At 47.5% G+C, this 24,657-nt stretch overlaps 1 protein-coding gene across 1 annotated transcript in view; it reads left to right on the top strand.

The window, feature by feature from the left end:
• The window catches only part of TMEM132B (transmembrane protein 132B), a 218,148-nt gene that overhangs the window by 161,678 nt on the left and 31,813 nt on the right, over positions 1-24,657 (top strand). The window contains exon 5 of the mRNA XM_006894685.1: positions 14,207-14,350. Coding sequence (XP_006894747.1) covers positions 14,207-14,350 — 144 coding nt within the window. The remainder of the gene's footprint in view (positions 1-14,206; positions 14,351-24,657) is intronic.

Here is a 24,657-nt window from a genome sequence, read left to right as displayed (position 1 = left end):
CCTGATCTTGGACCATCGGTACCACCTCTATTGTGCTTAAACCCTGTGTTACAATCACTCTGTCAGTCCATATCACTGAGGGCCTTTCTCCCTCTTGTTGAGCCTTTGATCCTTTTCACAGGCCCATGATGATCTTTTCCAAGGACTGATCCCTGCTGACAACACGGCCAAAGTGCATCACACAGAGTCTCATTATCCTTGCTTCCAAGGAGCACTCTTGCTACACTTAATTCAAGACAGGTTTGTTCTTCTGGTGGTCCATTCAATATTCTTTACCAACACTACAGTTCAAAGGAATCAGTTGTTTTTGTGTTGTTGTTGTGTTTCCCCCCTTCCTTATTCATTTTCCAACTTTCACATGCATAGGAAGTAATTGAAAATGCTTGGATCAGACACACCTTAGTCTTTAAAGTGCCATCCTTGCTCTTTAGTACTTTAAAGATCTCTTTGACATCATGTTTATCCAATACAAAACATCTTTTAAATTTTTTGCTAATGCTTCCATAGGTGTTGATTATGGAGCCCTGTAAAATTGTAACCTTGACCACTTTAATCTTTTCTCCACTAATAATGATGTTGCCTGTTACTGTGGGGACAATACCTGAGTCTGCTCTTCTCATCCAGTTATAAAATGAAACCAGGTGGGAAAGACGAGATAAGGGGAGAGAGTTCAAGCTATCAAGATAGCACAGTAATCAGTGATTTCGGTGGCCCTTGGGAGAGTGGACTTTAGTGCACAGAGCACTAGACCAAGAGTGTTGGTTGAAGCCTAGTTGGAGCACCAGGCTGAAGACTTGTTAGAGCTCTAGGCTGAAAGCGTAGGCCAAAGATGTTGTTAGAGCACAGGCCGAGAAGAAAAGCGAGGAGGCAGAAGTGACAGTAAAATGTAAGGATAGATTTATTAGTAGTCCCCTTCCCTTTCTGCAAGCAAGGCTGTGTCATCTGCATCACCACAGGGTCGTTGGTGAATTTTTCGTCAATCCTCATGTCATATTCTTCTCTGTGTCATCCAGTTTATTGGGTTATTTGCTTAGCATACAGATTGAATTTAGAGTTTCTTCTCTGAGCAGCGGGAAATCACGGATGAAAGGGTTTTAGAAGAGAAGTGCTGTGATCTGATTTCTGTTTTAAAAATAACCTGAAATCTTGTGAAGTGTAGAGGGGGGAAAAAATTGAAGGGTTGCAAGATTAGAAGTTATTGCAAATATCCAGACAACACGTGCTGCTGGTTTAGACGAAGAAGGGAGAAGCTGAATTATTAAAACCTGGAAGTGGAAACACTCCCTGTGATGAGGAGTCCTGAGCTGGAATTACCCTGTGAGAGAATCATCTGGGGATTCTTTATTGCATCATGAATTAGAAATAAAGCGTTGATGGTCAGTTATATTTATTGTTATTTGAGATTAGCTTTGGGTGGTAGGAAATTGCTCCAAGAAAGTTTCCAAGACTAAACTCATTGGCTGTCAGTTGTATTAGAAAAATGTCACCTCCTCAGACTGAGTTGGGCGGCTCGCATAATATACTGTTGATCACTGTGGAGGTGGGTTATGCTTGTTGTGTGAGGAAACCAGGGCCAAGCATTCATCAGGCTAATCTGCATATTAATGCGGCTAATGGTTCTCTGGGAGCTTGTGTCCCCTCCTCGGGCTGACCCACCTACACTCTGGGTCTCAGCAAATGGACTTCACTGCCAGACCTGCTGTGAGAGTTAAGGGGCTCTTTGAACAGTTACTTATTCATGACTTTGTAGGTAAGAGGCAATTGTGCCTGTTCCTGTTCTGTTGAGGGGAGGTGGTGGAAAACTGTGCAAGCAGTTCCCTTCGTGAGGACTTTCTGTTCTTCCTGCGCTGCGGGAATCCATCGCAGAGCCTTTTAGAATCTTTCAGACGCACTTGATCGCTTCGTTATCTTAATCTTAAAGACCCACGGGAAACACAGGTAGGATGTAAAGTTTTAAGAACCAACCTCAGAGACAAATTTTATTTTTTTAATTTAATCATAGTTTGGGGTTTTTTTATGTCAAGCACTTTCCTTAACTTCTCTTTTTTCATTTCCTTCCCTTCAATTCAGACTATGCTGCAATGAACAACTGTACGAATTCAGAACACCTTTTCAAATACGTTAATTGGTCATTTACTGTAGATTGAGAACACCAAGAATAGGGAGGGAAATGAACATCGTACGTACTGTGGCAGGGGGCTGGAGGTGACTCGAGTGTAGTTATCCTTGAACTTTCATGAACATTTAAGAAGTGCTGCCTGATTATCAGTGTCTCACCTCTCAGCTCCAAATGCACTGTTTCTTGCCTGATTCACAGCGTTAAAGCAGGACCTGCAGACGTTTTCCCCTTTGCCAGCTGATGTAGTACTGGGCTTCCCCAGTAGAAGGTGCTGAGGGTCACTTCACAGCATAGCAGGGGAAGGAGCTCCCTCCACCCCCTGCTTTGAGCATGCACTGCTTCTTGTCCTGTGACACCATGCAAGAGACTCTGTGGCAACACCCCCCTCCGCCCCGTCCAGTGAGTTTCCGTGGCCCCTGCTATGGGTGACTTCCTACTCAGTGGCTGTGGACCAGGACTGGTCCCAGCCTCCAGCATGCTTCTCTTTCCAGTGGGCTGTGGACACACCAGCAGTGAGGTCTCGATTCTAGATATCAGTCTGTGGTTGGTTGGGATCTTCTAAGTTTCTCTGTGCCGTGGATATGTTCCTTTATCCTAGGAGAGTAACTTCTCATTTGCTGTTTCCATATTATTCTTTTTGAGTGTGGACCAGATATCATTCATCTGCTTCCATACATATTATCCTGTGTTCCCCCTCTCAAATGCTCATCCTGAAGTGATTTCTTCGTATTAACAAACACGGTTCCCTTTGAACTCCAGAAGGTGGAGCAAAGAAATGACATTGCTCTAGGCCAAATAGCCCTGGTGTACAAGTTGCTGTACAGCAGTAACTTGTGGTTGCTGTTAGGCTGAACACAGTGACACTGATGTGTCAAATGCGTTAATGGTTGGTCACCCAATGCAGACAGAGAGTGGGGTGGAGCCTCTGATTAAAACAAGCTTGGAAGGAGGAGTGGCATCCACTTCTGTAATAGCTTGCCTCCAGAAACCCTATGAACCTGGAGAGAGGATGAAAGACCCTCAAGCGTTGAGGACTCTTCTTCATAGGGTCACAATGAGTCACCTGAGACTCGACTGCACTTAACAACAACAACATATATATATTTTATATGTAAAATTTTAATTTTATACTGGTTTACTTAGAAAGCTCATATACGTTGTTTTTCCACACCAGATTTTTCCCCTTTCCTTTATCCACCACTCCCTCCAGCCATCAAATTGTATGATTAAGCCTCACCCCTACCTGCACCCATCCTCACGCCTGTGCTCCTGCCTCACCCCCGTGGATCCTCATGCTTGTTCTACAGTAATGGGTTTATACAGTATTTGTCCTTATGGGACTGAGTTAGTTAGTTCAGTGTAATACTCATCAGTCCCTCCCAAGTTAGGTAGTAATTTACAAAATCATTGCTCCTGCGTGCTGCATAGTATTTCATCATGTGAATATACCCTAATTTCTCAATTCATTCCATTGTGGTTGGATATCTGGGCTGTTTCCATGTTCTTGCGATGGTAAATAACGCTACTGTGAACACTGATGTACAGGTCTTTATTTTGAACCTCAGTTCTCATTTTCTCAGGGTATATTCCAAGCAGTGAAATAGCTGGGTCATATGGAATTTCTGCAGTCAGCTTTCTGAGGAAGCACCAAACTTCCTTCCGTACCATTTTATAATCTCACTAATAATGTATAAGATTATAAGATTATTGTGTGATGAAAGCCCATTAGAGAGAGGAAAACCCTCCAAGTCACATTCAAACTTCCAGCATCCCCTTTCAATCACTCTATAAAGGCAGGGGTGGGGTGTGGGGGGATTCCTGCATGTTTCAGACGGTTCCTTATGCTTGGCTGATGACAGAAAGGTCAGAGCTTTGAGTCTACCCAGAGGAGCTTCAGAGAAGCCCTGGTGGCTCTGCTTCTGCAAGCTCAGCCTCTGAAAAACCAGTGTTAGCAGGTTCTGGCACATGTCAGGTCCCCGTGAGTGGAGTGGACTTGATAGAACCTGTCAAATAAAGATTAAGTGGGTCCCACCCAAACCTCAGTTCTGATGAGAAGGCTGATGTTGGGATGTGCACAGCAGGAGGGGGTGTTGGGGGCTGCTCCTCACATAGATGGGCTTCCACTGTGAGATCAGGGAGTGCGGCTGGCTTAGTGTCATGGTGGACCGGGTGGGCTGGGCTGTAGGCTGCCTGGCACATGAGATAAGATGCCACTTGCCTGGTCTGAGCTTGTTCTGCAGAAGGGAGCAGAGGGGCCAGGCAGGCAGTCAATCAGATTGCTCAGGAGTGGGCCTAGGGCTGGGAGACAGAGGTGGGACTGGGATGCTCTCAGTAGTCGGATGGACGCAGACCCTTTCCTTCCGTAGGACGAATCACCGGATGGAACCCTGGTGGCACAGTGGCTAAGTGTTACCCTGCTGACTAAGGTCTTTGGTTTGAACCCACCAGCCACTTGTTGGGAGAAAGTGGCATCATTCTGTTTGGTGATGACTTTCTGGGTGTGGCCCACGCAGATGCCATAAAACCACTGTATTGGACCTTGGATTCCACTGCTGCTACCCCCCAAGGCCGGGCACCCAGTCTTGGCAGGCTCGAGGTGGCACCACAGCGCATGCGCGAGGGCATCACAGAGCTTGCTTGAGAGCATCACGGGGCATGCGCGAGAGTGCGGTGGTGCTGTTGGATGTTCTTTTTCTTTTACATTTGTTTGCAAACAAAGTTCATATACATTGTGTTTCACCCTATCCTTCATTCACATTGTGTTTCATACGATCATTCTCATTCATTATATTTTATAAAATCAATCACCATTGCCCAACGCCCACCATTATTCTGTCTTTCCACGTCACCTCCGTATCTTTTCCATTTCTCTTACGGCCCCTCCCACCACCCACAAAATTGTGTGACCGTGTATTTTTCCCCCTGCCACCTTAAGCCCTTGTCCCCAACTCTGGTCCTCTTGGGTCCCTGTACACATTTCATTAGTTATTCCTCTGCTTTCGCAATAATGGTCCAATGTAGTATTTGTTCTTATGAAACTCCATTCTTTCAGCCTAATGCTCTCCAGTCCCTCCCAAGTTAGGTAGTAATTTTCAGAATTGTTGCTCCCGATTGCCGGGTCGTATTCCATCATGTGAATATACCACAACTTCTCTATCCATTTGATTGTGGTTGTACATTTGGTCTGTCTCCATGTTTGTGCGACAGTGAACAACGCTGCTATGAATATTTCTTTTTTCTTAGCCATTGAGTTGGCTTAGACTCAAGGCGACCCTCGTGTATAACTGAACAAAGTGCTGCCGCCTCCTGTGACAGCCCATGTTGTTAGGCTACTGCGTCCATTCAGCTCACTGGAGACGTCACTGACCTTCTGTGAAATGTGACTAGTGCAGAACATGATCTGATAGGAGTGGCGGAAGATGAGCCCCTTGGGCTGGAAGCGACAGGAGGTTGGCACGGGGCTGGTTGATCCTTCATTGGCTATAAATAAGGTGGTGCAAGCCTGAACCGACTTCACGACACTTACCACCACCACCACCCAACCAGATGTGAGGAGATTGAGTGTAATATGAACATGGGAACTGATTGCTCGTTTTACCCTTCACCCCCAATCCCAGTAGAGAAGGGGTTGTTAGAGAAAGACTGAGTGTTTTCTCAGTATGGATAAGCATCCTGTTCCTGGGGTTTCTCTTGTCCTAGTTATAGAAAGGCTAGGGCTGGTCCTTTCCTGTGGGACGTTGTGAAAGTCTGAAAACCAAGCCCTCTTGTGTGCTGACGGAGTTGGGCATGTTAGTGAGCGTCACCCACCTGTGAGGACAAACACACTCTGCAGCCGGCAGCTTGGGGGGAGCCTGGAACGTGGTCCCTGAGAGCTGGGCTAGCAATTGAGCTCCGAGTTCCTCCCTATTTTAACACCAGAGCCAAGGGTTTAGGTTTTTTTTTTTAATTTATCACAATACAAAGTGCTTATGTTTTGTATCTGTCTGCAAGGAAAAGTCGGTGGATAACTGGAGCAGATTACAAGAATGGATTCAATCCCAACATTGCACCTTTCTTCTTGAAAGAAATAGGGAGCTTCCTCATTGCGTTCTGCTTTTGATCTCTATCGTAAAGCCTTTGCCCGTTGTTGTTGTTGTGTTGTTATTATTGTTAGGTGCTGTCGAGTTTGCGCTGACTCATAACAACTCTGTGTACCTAAAGCAGAGCAGTGCCTGGTGCTGTCCATCAGTCTTGCTGCCGTCACTGTCAGTCCATCTCGTGCATGGAGAGACTTATCTTCCCTTGAATCTCTACTTACCAAGGAGATCTCCTTCTCCGGGGTCTGGTCCCCCCCAGTGCCTGTGAGACAAGGTCTCGCCGTCGTCCTTGCTTCTGGGGAGCATTCCAGCTGCACTTCCTCCCAGACAGATTTGTTTGTTCTCGAGATAGAAATTCAAAAATGCTTTGAGGGGGAACACTTCTCTTTCTCTCAGGCATGCCCCTGGGGATGCAGGCTTCTTGTCTTACAGATAGAACTTCCCAAAAGTGTCTTTGCCAGACAAGGTGATCTGAGATGAGTTTTACACGTTGAGGGGAATGTGACTGGCCCAGAGTGAATGGGCTCAGGAGGAGGTGTCACCTGGGCTCTTGTATTTCTGAAGAGTAGCCATTCCACCTCTTCTCCCATCAGTCCATGCATCTTACTACCCAGCTGTAGACCACGTGAGCTCTTTAGTACTTACGCTCAGGTTCGGCACTTTGCGCAGACATCCTCAGAGTTCTCAGGTCTGTGCAGTAAGGGGCCCACGCAGAAGCACAAACGCCTTTCAAGCGCAGACTTGAGCTCTCCCATGTGCCTCGGTTTTCAGACAAGCAATAGACAGATGTGCAAGATGAGCAACAACTCCAGGGAGGAACACACTCTTTAGAACAGCCAGCCACACAAGATCAAAGGGGACGCATTTGTCCAGGGACAACACTTAAAGGGCAGGATGGGTAGAAAGCAAGGAAGTGTGGAAACAGGAAACGTAGAGAGGGGGAGTATGGAGTGCTTTTCTATTGCGGGGAGAGCAGTCAGCGTCACACAGGAAAAGGTACACGAATTGTTGAAGGAATCCACAGCTACCTTTCCCAGATAATGAAAGCATCTCACAGTGTGTTTAAATGTCACATGACTGTCTCTGTTTAGAGCAAGAGCTCTGTTTTTCTCTCCCTTTCTCACTGCCTGTTCCCTCCGTTTCTCTGCTCCTCTCTCCCTTCCATCCACCCATAGATGGGACTGGAGACTCCAGCCAAGGCTCCCATGCTTGTTGGAATTCCTGAGGCACCTGCCAGATTACAGTAACCGTGTGGGAGGGCTTATTCATATTAAAACAGAGTTAACATTACCAGCCTCACACGGGCAAAGCATTTGCCAACGAGCGTTCCTCTCTGAAGTGCCATCCAACTCGGTTTGCACTTTAATTGAAAGGATGCGGTTTGCTTGCTGGTTCTGTGGCAACAGGAAGTTGTGCTTGATTTTAATTTGGCACAAGCTGGATAAAATGATAGTTCCTTTTCTTCTCTTCTCAGACAACAGAGAAACATGATTAACAGGTTACAGTTGCAATTAAGCAGAGCTTTGCTAGAGTACTAATCACCAGGCCTGAGGAAGGAATTAGAGAAACACTCACATAATTGTTGCTTGGTGCCGGGACTGGGGCCAGTGAGTGAACCAAAACCAATCACAGCCACTGCTGTCAGGTAGAGGCTGACCCCCAGGGAGCCACCCTGGAGGGCAGAGCAGATGGTCCTGGGGACTCCCCAAAGCTGCCATCTTTATAGGTTCTCCCGTGGAACAACTGGTGGGTTCAAACCACTGGCCTTTTGGTTAGCAGCTAGATTCTCTGACCACTGCAGCACCAGGACTCCTTTGTCCCCTGGTGGTGAGTGGCAGACACCCCCTCCCAGGGAGGTTCAGGACAAGGTATTTATTAGTGACATGCATCTCCTGGAATTCAGCGCAATGAGGCGTCAGGAGTGACCTCTGTTGGGGCTGCAGCCAGGTTAGCTCTTCTGCCTCTTATCTGGCGTCTCCCTCAGCTCTAGCCCAGTATTCTCTGCTTCTCAGGCTACCGGACCAGTGTCCAGTCCACACAGTCCCCAGGTTGCTAAGTGTGTCTCAGTCTGGAGCAGGGCCATATGGCTCCTATTTGGCCTTTCTTTAGGGCAAGAAAGGAGACCTGGGGGCGCTGTGGTCAAGCCCTGTGTGACTAGTCAAACGGTCACTGGCTGGACCTCCCTAGCTGGTCCACGGAAGAGAGATGACAGCAGGAAGTCTGCTTCCATAAAGGCCACAGCATTGGAGACCAGTGAGCCGTGCTACTGTCCCACACGGTTCCATGAGTTGTGACGGACTTGATGGTGATGGGTTTGTCATTTTGCTTTTTAGTGTAAGAAAAACCTCAAAGCCCTTGCAGTGATTTAAAAGCTGCACGTGCAGTGAGTGAATGTGATAGTGATGAGGAATTCGCTGCAAGTAAGGGTCAGAGTTCATTCATTCTAAAGCGAGGACATATTTACATAGTATTAAAGGTCAAGGAAGAGACATCTGAGTTATCAGGAAGTCAGAGGCAATAGGGAAAGAAATTGGGCCCCTTGCCACATGCCATTGACCGTCTCCTGGCTTCATCTTGGTTTCCAAACCCTACAGGAGTCCCTCCGTGCTCACAGACACCTGTTGTGTCAGCCTTGGGATGAACTTGACTTTGACGTCACTGGACAACCAACTTCCTGCCGGCTGGGTGGTGTTTGCTGCCTCTATCTCCTTCATTGCTGGTGTCACTGAGCTTGCCCTCTGGCTCCTTCCAGGGCCCCCTCTGCCCTCTCAGGCCCCCACCCAGAGACATCAGCACTCCCTTTTAACAGAGCTACATTCGGATAGAGAATTTTCTTTCTGTACAATCAGATCTGTCTTGGAAGAACAGGTAGGATGCTCCACAGAGTAAAGATGGTAAGACCCTGTCTCGTGTACTTCGAGCATGTTGTCAGGAGGGACCAGTCCCCTGGGAAAGGACAATGTACTTGTTAAACAGAGGGTCAGTGATACAAAGGAGGACCCTCACTGAGGTGGACTGACACAGTGACGGGGCTTACACACAGCAAGGATGTGAGCGTGGCCCAGGAGCGGGCAGGGCTGGCTTCCGTCGTCTGTGGGGTTGCTGTGAGTCAGAACCCAACAACAGTAACTCAGTCTTATTGACTCCCTCTGAGCACCACTCGATCTGAAATAATGTTCTTTTTGTTATTCTGGGGCCAATAAAGGGCTGCATTTTGAAACCGCATATTGCCTTGGGGGTAATAAATTATCAGCATCCAAAAATAACTATTAAGTGGGGGACTGGCTGATTTCAGAGTTCTGTTATGCAGAGCAGTGGGACTGCAAATCATGATTTAAATTGTTGCCAGTGTCCTTGCTTGTCTCCAAGTGGAGTTCACATCTGTCTCTCAGCTTTAGAGATCCAGGGTCAAAGGGTCTGAGAGCAAAATACAGTCAGAATTGGATTCCTCCTGGGAGGCACCCTGGCCAGCCACCAGACCAGAGAAGAGAGATCACAGGATGGTGGCCCTGAATCTCACCAAGTGGAATGGAATGCACAGGAAGCCATCGTGGTCTTGCCTTGGGACTTTGAAGCTATTTAACTGCTTCTTTAGTAGTAAGAATCTGCATTGCAATCCCAAAGGCTCATGGTTCAAATCTACCAGTTGCTCTGTGGGGAAAAGATGGGCACTCTCTTCTCGTGCGATTGTGCCTCTGAAAACTAACTGGAGGGTCAGTTTCCACTCGATGGTAAACAATGACCACAACTCTAAATGAAGGAGGTCTGGTGGGTTAGTGGATAAGGACGCAAAAATGATGATTCTCATTAGTAGAGCATCTTTCAAAATTGTGGTTCAAGTATGTGTAACAAAACATTTGCCGTTTTAGTATCTTTTCATATACAGCTCAGTGATCCCGACTTCATTCAGCATGTTGCTCAGCCGCCACCGCTCTCCATTTCCACATATTTTACTCTTAACCAAAACTGTGGTTTTGGTGAAGATTATTGAATAAATGGCAGAATGCCCAAAGGATGAAGTGCAATCAGAATGCCCCTTAGAAAGAAGGATGGTGAGATCTCTTCATGCATGCCGTGTGCACGTCCCCGGAGAAGACATTATTCTTGGAAGAGTGGAGGGCCAGTGAAAATCGGGAAGGCCCCCAGCGCTGTGGACTGACACAGGGAGGGCAGCAATGGGCTAAAGCGTGGCAGGGATTGTGAGGGCCACGCAGGGTTGTGTTCTGTGGTCCATGCGATTGCTCTGGGTCGAGCCCACTGGCGGGCGTCTAACCAGAATAGCTGAGTGCTACTTCTACAGCAGCTCCACCCCCGCCCAGTCTCTCCATACCTGAGATTTGTTGTTTATGAGAGCAGTTGTCTGTCAGCTGAGCAACTTTCTGGACTGATTCTGTAAAGTCTGAATCTTTGTTAGGTGTGATCCCTGAAGTCTTTGCTCAGTTAGGTTGGTAATCAGTTAATGATAGGAATTGCCCATCATTCTTCCAAAGAGCAGCTGGTGGATGGATTCAAACTGTGTGTCTTTGGGATTGCAGCTCTGCTTCTTACCACTAGGCCATTAGAGTTTCTGATGATTATCCAAAGATTTCCTCACACATCAGGGATCAGTGAGGCTCCCAGTCCTTACTGAGGGCTGTGGAGGGGGATGCCTTTGGGTTTAGCCAGGCATTTCACCTTCATGTCACTAAGGCTGTTATTCCCTTGGGTTCAGAGGGGCTGCTTTCATGGAGGCTCAAGCCTGGCCAGTGGTTCACAACCATCACCTTCTCAGCTTTCCCTGACCATCTACATAGTCAGATGCATGGGGAGACCTTCCTGGAGATGTCCAGGAATCTATCAGAGCCTGTCTATTTTTTTAATTGTGGCTTTTTAATTATTGCTTAAATTGTGATTTGAGTGAAAGTTTACAAAGCCTATTGGATTTTTAAAAATTCAGTCATACACGTTTTGTTCCATAACATTAGTTACAATACACACAATGTCTGAACATCAGAATCTCTTTAGACATGCTTTTTTTTTTATCCTGCTCAAGCTTTTAAAGTAGCTTATTGTTTGCCTCTTAGAAGTGAGGATGATGAGACGCGAGACTTTGTTTTACTTTGTCATGTAATCAAGAGAGATCAATCCCTATAGAAGCACAATGGTAGAGTCAGTGAAAAAGAAAAAAGACCTTCCGTCAGCTGGACCCACACAGGGGCTGCGACAAGGGGTCCAGGCACAGCACGTGTTGTGAGGATGATGCCTGACTGGGCAGTGTGTTATGTTGTGCTGTGGTTGCATATCTTTAAGTCAGGATTGACCCATAGCTGACCGTCCAGTGGGTTTTCAGGGGCAGTGAACTGTGTGGGAGGAGACTGCCCATCTTTCTCCCGTGGAGCAGCTGGTGGACAGGAATAGCATGCCTTTGGGTTGAAAGCAGAGCTTCTTACTCTGTGTCACTCGAGCCGCAGTACCACCTTAATGGCAACTAGCAACAACACCTCTTTGCCCCAGCTTTTATCCACTGCCTTAGGTGGCCGTGATGTCAAACAGGAAGTAAATTGCCTGCAATTGCTTTTGACAGATCCCCCAACCAGAAGGCCCAGGATCCGGTCAAATGCTAGTAGACTTTCAAGTATGGCCTTCCAGCTGGGGAACAGGGACAGTTCCATGGGGACAAGGCTCTGCAAGGTGTCCAGCTGTGATCTGCTTCCTCTGGTGGCTGCCAGGCGCCAGGTCTACTGAGAAGATGGAATATTATGATTTAAAGGTATTTAAGGAGCTGAGGAGTAGGAGATGGGTGCAGGTCAAGTTAAAATACCCGAGAGCTCTCTGTTCCTAACACTATACACTCATAGTTTTCTTGAGTAGTTAATCCCTGAGCAGACAAGTCTTTGGTTCATTTCAGATTCAGAAAAGGATTTTTCCCCCCAACTTTCTCATTGTTTTAATGTCGATGAGAACTTGTGGGTGTCTGTCCTTCCTCCGCGTTTTCCCTAATGTCACTCTAATAACATGACCTCCATATAGAGGACTCGAACCACCCACACAAAGCTTAAAATCGAGAGCTTGTATAAGTAGAAATGGCATAAAGGCTTGCCTTTAGAGGCCACAAGAGTGTGGTTCATAAAGTGTCATGCTGCTGATTGAAGAAGGGTCAGTGGTTCAAATCCACCAACTGTAGGAGGCAGGTGGAAATCTCCTCCCATAGAGATTTGCGATCTTGGAAACCCAATGCAGAGTCACCATGAGTTGGAATCAGTGTGACAGCAGTGAGTTTTTAGAGGCTGTGGATGGACGCCAGAAAACATGGGTGCAAACTTCCAAAAGCGAACCTCAAGCCTAACCCACTGTCATCTGGTCAGTGTCAGCTCACGGTGACCCTGCGGGACATGGGAGAACTTCCCCGGAGGGCCCAAGGCTGCAGGTTGTCACAGAAGCAGGCTGTCTCATCTTTCTCGCAGGTGGGTTCACACCACCAGTGTTGAGACTACCAGCCCAGAGTTCCAAGCCCTGAGCCACCAGGGCTCCTTGTAAGCATCCCCAGAAAACCAGCTGCATAGAAACTTGTGAGGAAAACATCAAGTGGAACCCTTAGGATTTGTTGTGAACAGTGAGGCTCGTCCCTCCTTGGATCTCACCCGGGGAGAATGACTACAGTGGAAGCAGCCTCTGCCACTGCCGTCGTGGTCTCTGCCTTTCAGTCGGAGCCTGCAGTGCTCTGGTGGCCCTGCCCACTGGCTGCCTGTCCCTGCTGCTGCTTTTCCTTTGAAGACTGGGAGCTGCTAGAGGGAAACGGTTGATGTGCTCTTCCCTCTCCGCCCCGCGTGGTGTCTGGACTTCTGTGCTTTAGTCAGGACTCTCGGTTGCAGGTGACAGAAAATCCAGTCCAAACTATCCCCACTAACTAAAAAAAACCAAACTGCAAACCCACAAAACCTCTCTGCCTTTGAATCTGAACCACCTCAAAGCTAACCTTTTAGTGGCTTTTCAGGGGCCACAAATCCCATGGGAGGAGATTGCCCATCGTTCTTCCACAGAGGAGCTGGAGGATTCAAACCACCTGCCTTTGGATCGGTGGCCCAACAACTCCTTACTCACGAGGCCGCCAGAGCACACTGCTAGAGCAGTTTCTTTGATAAGATGCGTCTCCGCAGATCGCAGGCGGGATTCAGGAACTATGACAGCTTTCCCCAGGAATCAGTCTTGTCTGGGCTTTAATGCGAGTCAGTGCTTGTGGACAAGGGGCCGGGCCACCTTGTTGGGCCAGGGTGGGGACACTGCTGGTCTGCAAACCTGCCAGGACGGCCTGCTGTCAGCCTCACCCACACCACATTCACTGGAAGCCACTGTAGGTCAGTGCCCAAAGGAGAGGTGGGCCAGTGTCCTTAAATACGGGTGATGGGGAGAGAAGAGAGCCCTGGTGTGAAGTAGTCAGAGTGGTAGCTAAACTAAAAGTTGGTGGTTCACGGTCACTGAGACGCCCGTGGGAGGAATCTGGAGCCGTCTACACAGTGAGGATGGAGGCATGGGCTGGAGTTTGACTCTGCCCTATGGGGTTCCTGTGAGTTGGAATCAACTTGACCACTGTGACAGGAGAGGGAAGAGATGACGGGTTGGCAGGCAGAGTGAATCTCATCCATATTGATGGTAAAATTGCATTAAGGGCCTGAATTGTAGCTCTTTCTTGTGGAACCACGTTCACAGTCTCTGTCCTCTGGACCCGCCGTGGTCTTTCTCTCATCTACCCGGCTCTCCGGCTGGTGAACGTTCCTCATGCTAACCACGGCACCTCACTCTACACCCACATGTCGAGCGCGAGGGTGGTGGGCTGGGAGGAAAGCCCAGCTTCAGCAGTGGTCTTCTCAGTCTGGGTGGGTGTGCCTTGACTCATATTGTTTTATGTGAGTCTGCTACCATCATCCACTCGGACCCCTGGAGGACCGGAGCCCAGGCACTAAGCCGTGACCTGCGCCCTGCCCTCCCCTCCCCGGTGGTACGTGCTGACCCTCGCCCTCTGCTCTCTGTCTAGGATGCCGAGGTTCTGAACACGGCCATCCTCACCGGAATCCCCGTGTCTGTTCCCGTCAGAGTCGTCGGCGTGGAGGAGGACGGCTCCGTGGTGGACGTGTCGGGCTCCGTGGAGTGCAGGTCGGCAGACGAGGATGTCATCAAGGTAGAACGGGCCTGCATGGCTCTCGTGTTTTCTCTCCTTCACCTGTAAAAACGGCCCCCCTGGCTTCGGGTCACTCCTGCTCACAGTGACCCTCCACTGGGTTTCCGAGGCTGTAACTCTGACAAGGGTTGAGACTGCCATCTTTCCCTGGCAGAGCAGCTGGTGGGCTCGAGCTGCCAGCCCTGCAGTTTGCAGCCACCACCTAACGCAGCACACCAGCAGGGCTTCCTCACAGTCCACAAACATCTTCGCAGTGCTTTCAATTTCTGGTGCCACATACTATTCACTGAATAAATTTTCTCCAAATGCCCCTCTTTTCTAAAGTTTGAACATGTGTTTAACCTCATTGGAAGATAGAAATGAGCGTTGGTGGTGTTAAGCAAAAGGTCATTGGTTCAAATCCACATGTTGTTACGTGGGAGGAAGCTGAGGCATCTTTCTCCAGTAAACGTGTCTAGCCCTGGGGACAGTGTGGTGGCAGTTCACTCTACTGTACACAGCTGCGTGATACGCTGGGCTGCATGACTTGGTGTCTACTCAGTGACACTGGGTCTAGGCTAAGGCTTGGTGCACTACGTTTTTCACTGTTGCTGTTTTTGTTGTGTACTGTTGAGTCGGAACCGACTGGCAGCTGACCCTCTGGTGGGTTTTCAGAGGCAGTTAATCGCATGGGAGGAGGCTGCCCATCCTTCTCCCCCAGAGCAGCTGGTGGCCTCAAACCCACGTGTCTTTGGGATTGCAGCGCAGCTTCTTGCCACTAGGTCCCCAGCGCTGTTACATGCTACATCACCTAACTGACTGGTCACCAGTGGGCCACACTGTCTGCTTGCTCCCATTTTGAGGAGCTGGAGGAATGAGTGCACTTTTCCATAGTAACTAGCCTCTAATTTCCTCACATTCTTTTCAAGGGTTTGTTTGAGGCACCAGACGTAGTGCTTCTAGTTTTCAATATTTTTTTTTCTTGAGGAGCCCTGATGGCACAGTAGTTCAGCCCGTGGCGGCTGACTTCAAGGTTGGCTGTTTGCACCCATCAGCTGCTCGGCAGGACAGATGAAACTGTCTGCTTCTATACAGATTATGGCCTTGGACAGCTCTCCTCTGTCCAACAGGGTCCTACGAGCTGAAATAGACTTATAGCAATGGGTGGTGGGATTTTGAAGATTTTCTTTTGTCACTTGGATGAAAGTTTATAAATATTGGTTATTCAATCATTCATACACAATATGTTTTATAAGAATTACAATGGATTAATGTAATTCATTATAATGTCTATGATGATGATGTATTGCTGTTTGTATATGTGTATTAATGGGTTTATTTTTATTTAATGGACTTCTTTGGCAAAAGAGGCTTCAAGGAGAAAATATTTAGATCTCCAAAGCTGTCCTTCCTCCTTGAGGTTTCCAGGAGAGCTCCCAGGTCCCATCTACACATTCGTTGTAGGTAAACGCAGTAAAGCAGGGTTCTGTCCTTCCCGTAGGCTCCATTTAGAGGTTAAAGGAAACTTCGTCTCAAGCTTAGGACATTCCTTTAGGATTTTCTTGGGAAGAAAAGATCTGGACTAGTTAGTCTCTTCTTTCTGTGATGTACTGGAGTGGCAGAGATAGTTTTAATGAAGAAGAAGTAATATGTCTATGAGGCCTAATTAAAAGTTAATTACTACAAGGTCAGATAGGACATGGCACAGGCTGTTTCATGGCCTTAGATCTTCACTTCCCCTACCCCCCAAATAGAGATTGCCTCTCTTAAAGATGTGTGTGTGTGTGTGTGTGTGTAAATTCTTCACTCCTTATCTTCTGAGGCCCGGGCTTAATGAAACAAACCCACAAAAAACCCAGCACTGTAAACTTGACCTTGATTTCATACTGACTGTTTAGGATAGAGTAACTGGCTCCACAGGGGGCTTTCAAGCCTGTCCATCCTTATAAAAGCAGGCTGCCACAGCTCCCTCAAAGATCTGTCTTGATAGAAGTACAACCGGGGTGTTCCTTAGAGGCAAGGATGGTGAAAATTCATCCTGTATACTTTGGGCACATTGTCAAGAGGGCCTGTCAGTGGAAAAAGACATCATACTGGGGAAAGTACACAGTCAGTGAAGGAGAGGAAGACCTTCCACGAGGTGGACTGACACAGTGACTGTTAACAATGGATGGGAGGGCAGTGGGGATTGTGAAGATGGCACAGGAGAGGGCAGGGTTTGGAGGTGTTAGTTATAGAGTTGCTGTGAGTCCTAGGTTGCTTGACAGGCCCTCATAGCAGCATCTTCTCTCCCCATCCCGCCGCTGGTGGCAGGTGAGCTTGGTCTATGATCTTATTAGATAACAGCTGACCACTTACCTGCCATGCCACCAGGGTTCCAAATAAACCTAGCATCTTAAATATTCAGAGCAAAGACAGATCTGATCCAAATTGCATACGCTCATCTGCACAGAAATGAAAGATTATTTTGCAGTTAGTATTTTTAATATCTCTAATCTCTGCCTCATTTCACCTTGGGCCATTTGAATCACTCTGTAAAATTATGCACAATAAACATGAATGTGGAAATCAGTAAACAGAGTACCAGTGAAAATACATTCCATAATAAGAAGTGAGAAATGGGAGACGTACGATGATTGTAAAGGGAGTAAGGACACAACGTGGGGAAGCCGAGTCCGAACCCTACTAACTCCACAAAGAGGCACTGTTCCAGACAGCATCCACAGAATATAGCTGACCCCTGGAAGGGCAGATGCGGTCCCCTGCTACTTCTACTAAATGCTGGGCCTGATAAACATTGCAAATGACCACACAGACCTTACAAAAATCTCTTTTTACTTACAGTTATGGAGTTTATTAGAGAAACAGGTTGGAAGGGAGAGGAAAAGGATATCACACAATGAAAGTTCAGGTTAAGTAAACAGCAGTCCCAAACCAGGTGAACAGCAAGGCACAATCACTCAATATGTGGTTCCTCTGTTACTCCAGGAAGCTGTCTAATCAGCGGCAAGATGCCTCTGGTCCTGAGGGTGGTGGCTGCTTTCTCTGGTGGGGCTTCTTTTCTGCTTTCCAGTCTCAAGGGCTCTGGCTCTGTCTGGCTCCATGAGGCTATGTCTTGCCACCGTCTCTCATAGTCTAGTTAGCTCTCTTTCTTATGTTGGTCTCACAGCCGTTGACAACACTGAAGATGCTAGTCAACAATGAGCCATGTGTCACAGCTGAGACATCTGAAGGGTAGTGAGGTGAGCCTCAAAGATTCACTTTACCTGCATGGTCTCACTGGGTCGTATGGTCAGGTCCAAGGCAGTGGGTAGAAAAGTCGTCCTTAAAACTCCCAGCACCACGCTGACACATTGCTCTTGGCTGCTCTTATGTGTACACGGTTTGTGTTCCCACATCTTCATGGTGGAAGGAAGATTCTGTGACGGTGCTGGAGACGGGTGGCTGGGACATCCCTTACCTCAGTGGTCCCTGAGGCTTTGGTTTCTTCCCCAGAGCCTGGGGTGGCCCCTCCGAGATAGAATCCTCACTCTCCTGCCCTGGAGAGTGGGGAGCCCCAGACCAAAGAAGGGTCACATTCTTGCCTTATACTTGGTAGGTCCCTTTCTCAGGAATATATTGAAAATACCCTCCACTAGGCCATATGGATGACTACTTTGGAAAGCAATAGCTTTTTGTTCAACTGTCAACTTCCATGAAGAGTGTTGGTACAGTGGATAAGGCATATGGCGGTAAACCAAAGGATTAGCAGTTCAAATCCACCAACCGTTTCATGGTGGAAAGTGATGGGCAATCTACTTGTATCAAGAGTTACAGTTTTGGAGACTGTGTGAGGCAGTTCTACTGTGACGGGTCACTGTGAGTTGGAATCGATGTGATAGCCGTGGGTTTAGTTTTGGGGTTTGTGCTTGTATGAAGATGGTGCTTTTCTTCCTAGAAAATCATGGAGATTTTTCAAAGGAGCAAAACAGACTGCAGACTGCCACTCTTAGAGGTGCTTCAAGCCATTGTGGTGTCCACTGTGGGTTGTTAATGAATAGACTGTAATGCATTTGACATGGCTTTACTTTCGCTATTTATAATGCATCTGTAACAACGCCATGCTGAACAGAGTTGCCCACAGACCTTTGCCAGAGTTGCCCACAGACCTTTGCCAGGACTTTCCCAAAGGTGTGAAATGTTCATGCTAGCCCAGGCAGGGACCCCTCTGTCTGTACAATTGTCACTAGATCGCTCCATGAAGGTTCAGAGAACATTGCTTAGTCCCTAGAGGGGATGTTTGAGGGCTCACCAGAGTTTTCCTGGATGTTCTTGGTAGTGAGATCGTGATGCAGCTAAGAGAGAAATCATGAGTTTATTGCTGCTGTCCAGTTGGGTTCTGACTCCCAGCCGTCCTGTGAACAAGACACAGAAATGCTGTCAGGTCCTCGCAGTGGTGCTGTTTGAGCCCATTGTTGCAGCCATTGCATTTGGTCATTTTAAGGGTCATCCTTGCTCTCTTTGCCCATGTGCCTTACCAAGCATGGTGTCCTCCCCATAGACCTGTCCCTTCTTAGAACAAGGTCCAAAACAAGTATGCTGGACCTCACCATCCTCCCTCAGAGGAGCATCCTGTGAGTACTCTGCCAGGATGGTGTTGTTTATTATTTTGGCAGTTGGCCATTGTCTTTGCCAGCACCATAATTCAAAGGCAAGGATTCTTCAATCCTCCTTATTCACACTGTCCAACTTCCACATGTCTTTGGGACAGATGACAATACCATGACTTGGGGTGGGCACACTCCATTCTTTGACACTTGTGCACTTTGAACAGCTCTTTGGGAGCAGATCTGTCTAATGCAATGCCTTGTTTTAGTTCTTGGTTGCTGCTTCCATGAGTATGGATTGTGGATCCAAGCAAGTGAAATTCTTGACCACTTCAATCTTATCATCATTTATTACAGTGTTCCTCTTGGTTCAGCTGTGGGGATTTTCTTGAGGTGTAGTTCACACTGAAGTCTAGACTCTTTGATCTTCTCTAGATGTGTCACCTTCGTAAAGTAGATCACTAATGAGTCTTCCTCCAGTCTTGATGCCACATTCTTTTTCACAGAGTCCAGCTTCTCAGATTATCTTCTCAATAGGCAGATTAAACAAGTGCAGTGAAAGGACATAATCCTGACACACAACCTTCTGACTTTGAGTCTACCGTATCCCCTCACTGTATTTGAACCACTGCCTCTTGGTTTATGTACAAGTTCTGCATTAGCACGATTGTTATGGGATTCTCATCTTTACAGTGTTTTCCATAAGTCATTCTGTTACAGTCTGTCTAATGCTTTTGTATAGTCAGTAAACCACAAACAGATTCCTTGTATTCTCTGCTTTCAGCCAAAATCCACCTGTTAGATTTCCACAGAGCTTCCATCTGTCAGATTTCATCAGAGCTCCCAGATTAGGACAGATGAAGAAGAAAGGTCAGGCAACTTCAGTCTAAAGAATGTCAGTGAAAACAGCATGCATCACAATAGGACATTGTGGGGTTCCCTTGCTTTGGACAGACATATGGCCAGGTGGGGTCACTCACTGGAGGAAGACGTGGTGTTTGGTGAAGTGGAGGGGCAGTGAGGTTGAGGGAGACTCTCTATGAAAAGGATTGTCACCCTGACTACAGCGATGGCTCCAGCATCCTGGTGGTTGGCAGGATGGTGTGGGACCAGCAATGCTTTGCTGTTGTGCATGAGGTCATGTTGGGTCAGAGTTGGCTCCATGACAACAGTACCAACTACATTGCACACAGTGCTGTTCCAGGTGGTCCGGTCAAAGCATTTGAGTCCAGAATGGCATTGTCCACAGTTTAAAGCTGTGAATATACAGGCGACAAGGTCCAGTGTTCTAAGATCACCAGCAGGCGAGCAAGTGGAGCCAGAACTCAGGATCAGCAGGCTGCGGCCAGAGCTGCGATCTCCGCCTCCAGGCGCTCTGAATCGCCCTCGCCCTTCGCCTGTCGCTGGACCCGACAGGAGGAGGTCCCCATGACTGAGCAGCAAAGCCTTCCTCTGCTTCCCTGTCAGAGAACCCACTGGGCGTGGACTTTCCCCAACTTTGTAAAATGCCAACCGCTAAGGGGCTTGTTTTCTTCTTTTTGCCAAGTGTCTTTGAAAGTCTTTGCAGGAAAGCTGAAAAATGAGACATTAGAATGTGATTATATTGTAATCTCTGGGTGTCTATCTCTCAGACTAATTTATGGGTTCTCATTTCCACTGATTAGTAACTGCATTGTTTGTCCATAAATCGTGGCTTCCAGAAGCCCCGTAGCCAGGCATCATCAGCGGGGGACGGATGTCTTCACTCTTAAAGAGAAATAAAGATGCAACCGTGCTGATCTCGAAGACAGTGCCCTCCAACTATTTCTGCAGTAATTAAGCAGATCTGGTTCCAGAAGCAGCTGGACCAGCAGTAATGAGATGCTGATGGTCTCATCCAGCCCTCACACTGCATGGCCTCCCATCCCAGGGAAGCGCCTTCATTCCACCATGGTCATCTTCATTCAGGCAGCGTGCCTTCTGCTGTCAGAGGACATCTGCGGTCACCCTGCCACCTGCTTAGAGACGCACAAGGAGCTGACCGCTCAGAGGAGCCTGGTGCCTCTTGTGCGGAACGTCAGCAGCTTGATGTAGGAGGTAATGTGTTGGGTCACGTACAGAGCATGCGAGGGGTAACAGTAGGCGTGTCATGAGTGCCTGTTTTTTCCTTTCTGGTTTTGAAAGAGCACTCCGTGGGATTGTGATCAGGAGCTGCAGGGGGCTTTGTGAGGGTGTGATGTGGAAGGGTCCATTCTGTGTCCTTTTCTTGGTAGAGGGCCAGTGGGAAAGAGGAAGACCCTCAACCAGCTGGAGAAGCAAAGCTCACACCAGGGGGTCAAGCCCAGCCGTGGTCGGGAGGATGGCACAGGACCAGGCAGGGTTAGTTCTGTCGTATGTCGGGTCGCTGTGGATCAGAGCTGACTCCAGGGCAGTGCCCAACAGTGTGCACGGGGCAGTGGAGAGTGGGGGCTCAGTGGTGGAAGTCTCTCCCTCTTTGCTGGAGACCCTGGTCGATGCCCAGCCAGTGCTCATGCCAACCACACCATCTGTCAGCGAAGGGCAGCTTGTGATGCCATAAAGGTTCCAGCAGAACTTCCAGGCTGAGGTGAACGCTGAAGGCCCGGTGACCTCCTGAAAATCAACCAGTGAATGCTCCGTGGGTCAGGAAAGTCCTGCTTGTAACTGGTTACAGGGGTGGTCCTGCTGCGACCGGTCACTGGGATGGTCCACCTGTATCTGGTCATGGGGATGGTCCAGCCTGCATGGGATCATGGTCCTGCGTGCACCTCGTTGGGGAGGCGATTTGGGCTTCACCTGGTTGTGGATATGGTCCAACCTGCACCTGGTCTTGGGTTGATCCCTGGGCATTGGGAGGTTCCCACCTGCACCTGGTTGTGGGGATGGTCTGACCTACTCCTACTCATGGGGACGGTCTTTGTGGGGACAGTTCACCTGCACCTGGCCATGTGGATGGCACAGAATGGGGCAGCATTTCCTTCCATCGTTGATGGGTTGTTGTGAGTCAGGACTGACCCCTGGCAGCCAGCAACAACATGCTGTGGAAGAAGTTGATTTCCTGACATTTGTCATCTGTGGAGGAATGCACACGGGAGCTGTAGATGTGGAACTGAAGCATCCCTGTTGGGTAGAGCAGAGCCAGGAAGCAGTGGAGGTACTTTAGTTTTTATTTGTTTAATTACAAGTAGCAGAAATCCTCACCACTGGGCCACTAGGCAGCATCATGATTGTTGGAGAAAATATTGAAGTTGTCAGTGATCTCCTCTTGCTTTTGTCCACAGTCAATACCCTTGGTGCCAGTAGTCAAGAAATAATGACCTGAACATAGTTAAAGTGTCAAATTTGCTAAATTTTGCCATTTTCACTCATGAAACCGTCATTAAAATAGTAAACATGTCTATATGGATAGACACATTATGTGCAATCCCAGAGGGCTTTCCTGCCCCTGGACAAGCCTTCCTGCCTGCTTCTCTCCATCCATCCCTACAGCTGCGATCCGCTGTCCATAACTAAAGGTGGATTTTCATTTTCTAGAGTTTGAACTAAGCTCTGGTGACATAATCTTCAACAATCAATGTCTCTGCTAACCAGAAGATCGTCTGAATCTCCCAGGTGCTCTGTGGGAGACAGACGAGGCAGTCTGTTTCTGTAAAAGTTGATAACCTCGGAATCCCTCCGGGCAGTTCCACTCTGTCCTGCAGCGTCACCGAGAGTCTGCACTGACTTGGCAGCTGTGAGTTAGAGTTTTATGTACGTGGAATCATGTAGGGTGTTTGTTCACTCCCGCATCCCTTTCTCTTGACCTGGTCTCCCTCCCTCAACTCAACGCTAGGACTGACCCATGTTAGGATCTGCTTCATGCGCCACAGTTTGTGCATCCGTGTATTGATGGGCATTTGGGTTGTTTCTAGTTTAGGACTGTTACAACGAAAGCAACTAATAAACAGTTGTCTTTGTTTGGATAGCAGGTCCCACGAATGCCGGGTAAAATAGGAAGTAGAAAAACTGTACAGTCTGGTTAGGTGCATGTTCAGCTTCTATGAAACTATTAAATATTTCCCCCAAAGTGATGGTACCATCTTGCACACCATCAGCAGGCTCCGAGAGTGCAGTTCATCTAGCACCCTCACTGGCATGTGCAGTGCTCAGTCTTTATCGTTTTAGCCTTTCCAATCAACACAACAAGCGTGCAGTTGGAATTGACTCAGGTGACTTCTCAGCAGATTTTCCCAGGCTCTGAATCTCAGGGGAGAAGATGGTCCATCTTTCTCCTAGGAAGTTGCTGGCAGGTATTGTTGTTGATTGCCTTCAAGTTCAGCATGATTTATAGCGACCCCATGAACAAAAGGCCTGACACCCGTCTACAACCGTCAACATTTCGTAGAGTTTCCAGAGGCATATTGCTTAGGAAGTGAATGTCACTCCTGCTTTAAACTTTTCATAATATCTTATTGTTGTTATGTGCTATTGAGTCAACTGCGATGTGTAGCAACCCTATGTACAGCAGCTCTGAACCCTTCCCTGTCCTGAGCCAGTCTCACTAATTCTGACACACCAACCCCCATCACTCCAGTTACTGTATTAATCCATCTTATCCAGGGTCTCCTTCTCCTGTGCTGTCCGTCCACCCTTCTGAGCGTGATGATCTCTCCTGGCCACATGCCCAAAGTGAGGCAGAGCTTCAAAATCCTAGCCTCCAAGGAGATACCTGGTTTCACCCTCTCCAAGATAGACCTATTTGTTTTCTTGGCAGTCCATGGTGTGTTCAAGACTCTTCTCCAGCACCACAACTCAAAGGCATCTGTCATTGTCCAACTCTCTGAAGCATAACAAGTAATTGAGAAGACCATGGCCTGGATTAGGCACATCTTTGTATCTAGACTGACATTGTTGCTCTTCAGCACTCTGGAGAAGTCCATGCTAGCAGATACGGCTATTAAAAACCCCTACAAACCAAAAACATTTCTGTCTAGTCAATTCTAACTCACAGTGACCCTCTGTTGGTTTTCCAAGGGTGTAATGGGAAGAGGTTTCTTCCTCTTTCTCTAGTGACTTGTGGATTTGAACAAAAAACCTTTCACTTACCAGCCCAACGTGTAACTCACTATGCCAGTCGGGGTAGAGCTTTGCCTTTTTTGTTTTAATTTGCATTTCTTTAATTACTAATGATATTGAATATCTTTTCCTGTACTAATTGCTGTCCACAGATCTTCTTCTATGAACTATTAAAATATTAACTCATTGTTTTCTAATTATTGCATTTGTTCCATGGTTTAATTGCATTTGTTTTCTTATTACTGAGTTTGAGAGTCTTTAAATAGTCCAGATACAAGTCCTTCATGAGATAAACAATTTAAAACTAATTTCTTTAAGTCTGTAATTTGTCATCCAAACTCTAAAATGCTTTTATGAAGAGCAGATGTTTTAAATTTTGATGAAGTTCAGTTTGTTACTTTTCTCTTTCATAGGTTATTTCTGATGTTCTATACAAGAAATTACCTATGGGTTGTTTTAGAAAAAATCTCTTGTAGATGGTTTTGATACTAAAGAGCTGAACAGAAGATTCCAAAAGACTGCTCGGAATGACAAGGCAAAATACTACAATGAAATGTGCGAGGAACTAGAGTCAGAAAATCAAAAGGGCCGAACTCACTCAGCATTTCTTAAGCTCAAGGAACTGAAGAACAGATTCAAACCTAGAGTTGCTGTAATCAAGGATGCTTTGGGCAGAATATTAAATGATCC

This window comes from Elephantulus edwardii, unplaced genomic scaffold (assembly GCF_000299155.1).
Source record: "Elephantulus edwardii isolate Elephantulus edwardi_28Jun2011 unplaced genomic scaffold, EleEdw1.0 scaffold00148, whole genome shotgun sequence".
NCBI classification, from domain to species: domain Eukaryota; kingdom Metazoa; phylum Chordata; class Mammalia; order Macroscelidea; family Macroscelididae; genus Elephantulus; species Elephantulus edwardii.
Note: the sequence above shows the minus strand (reverse complement) of the source record. Positions and strands in the feature narration are given on the sequence as shown.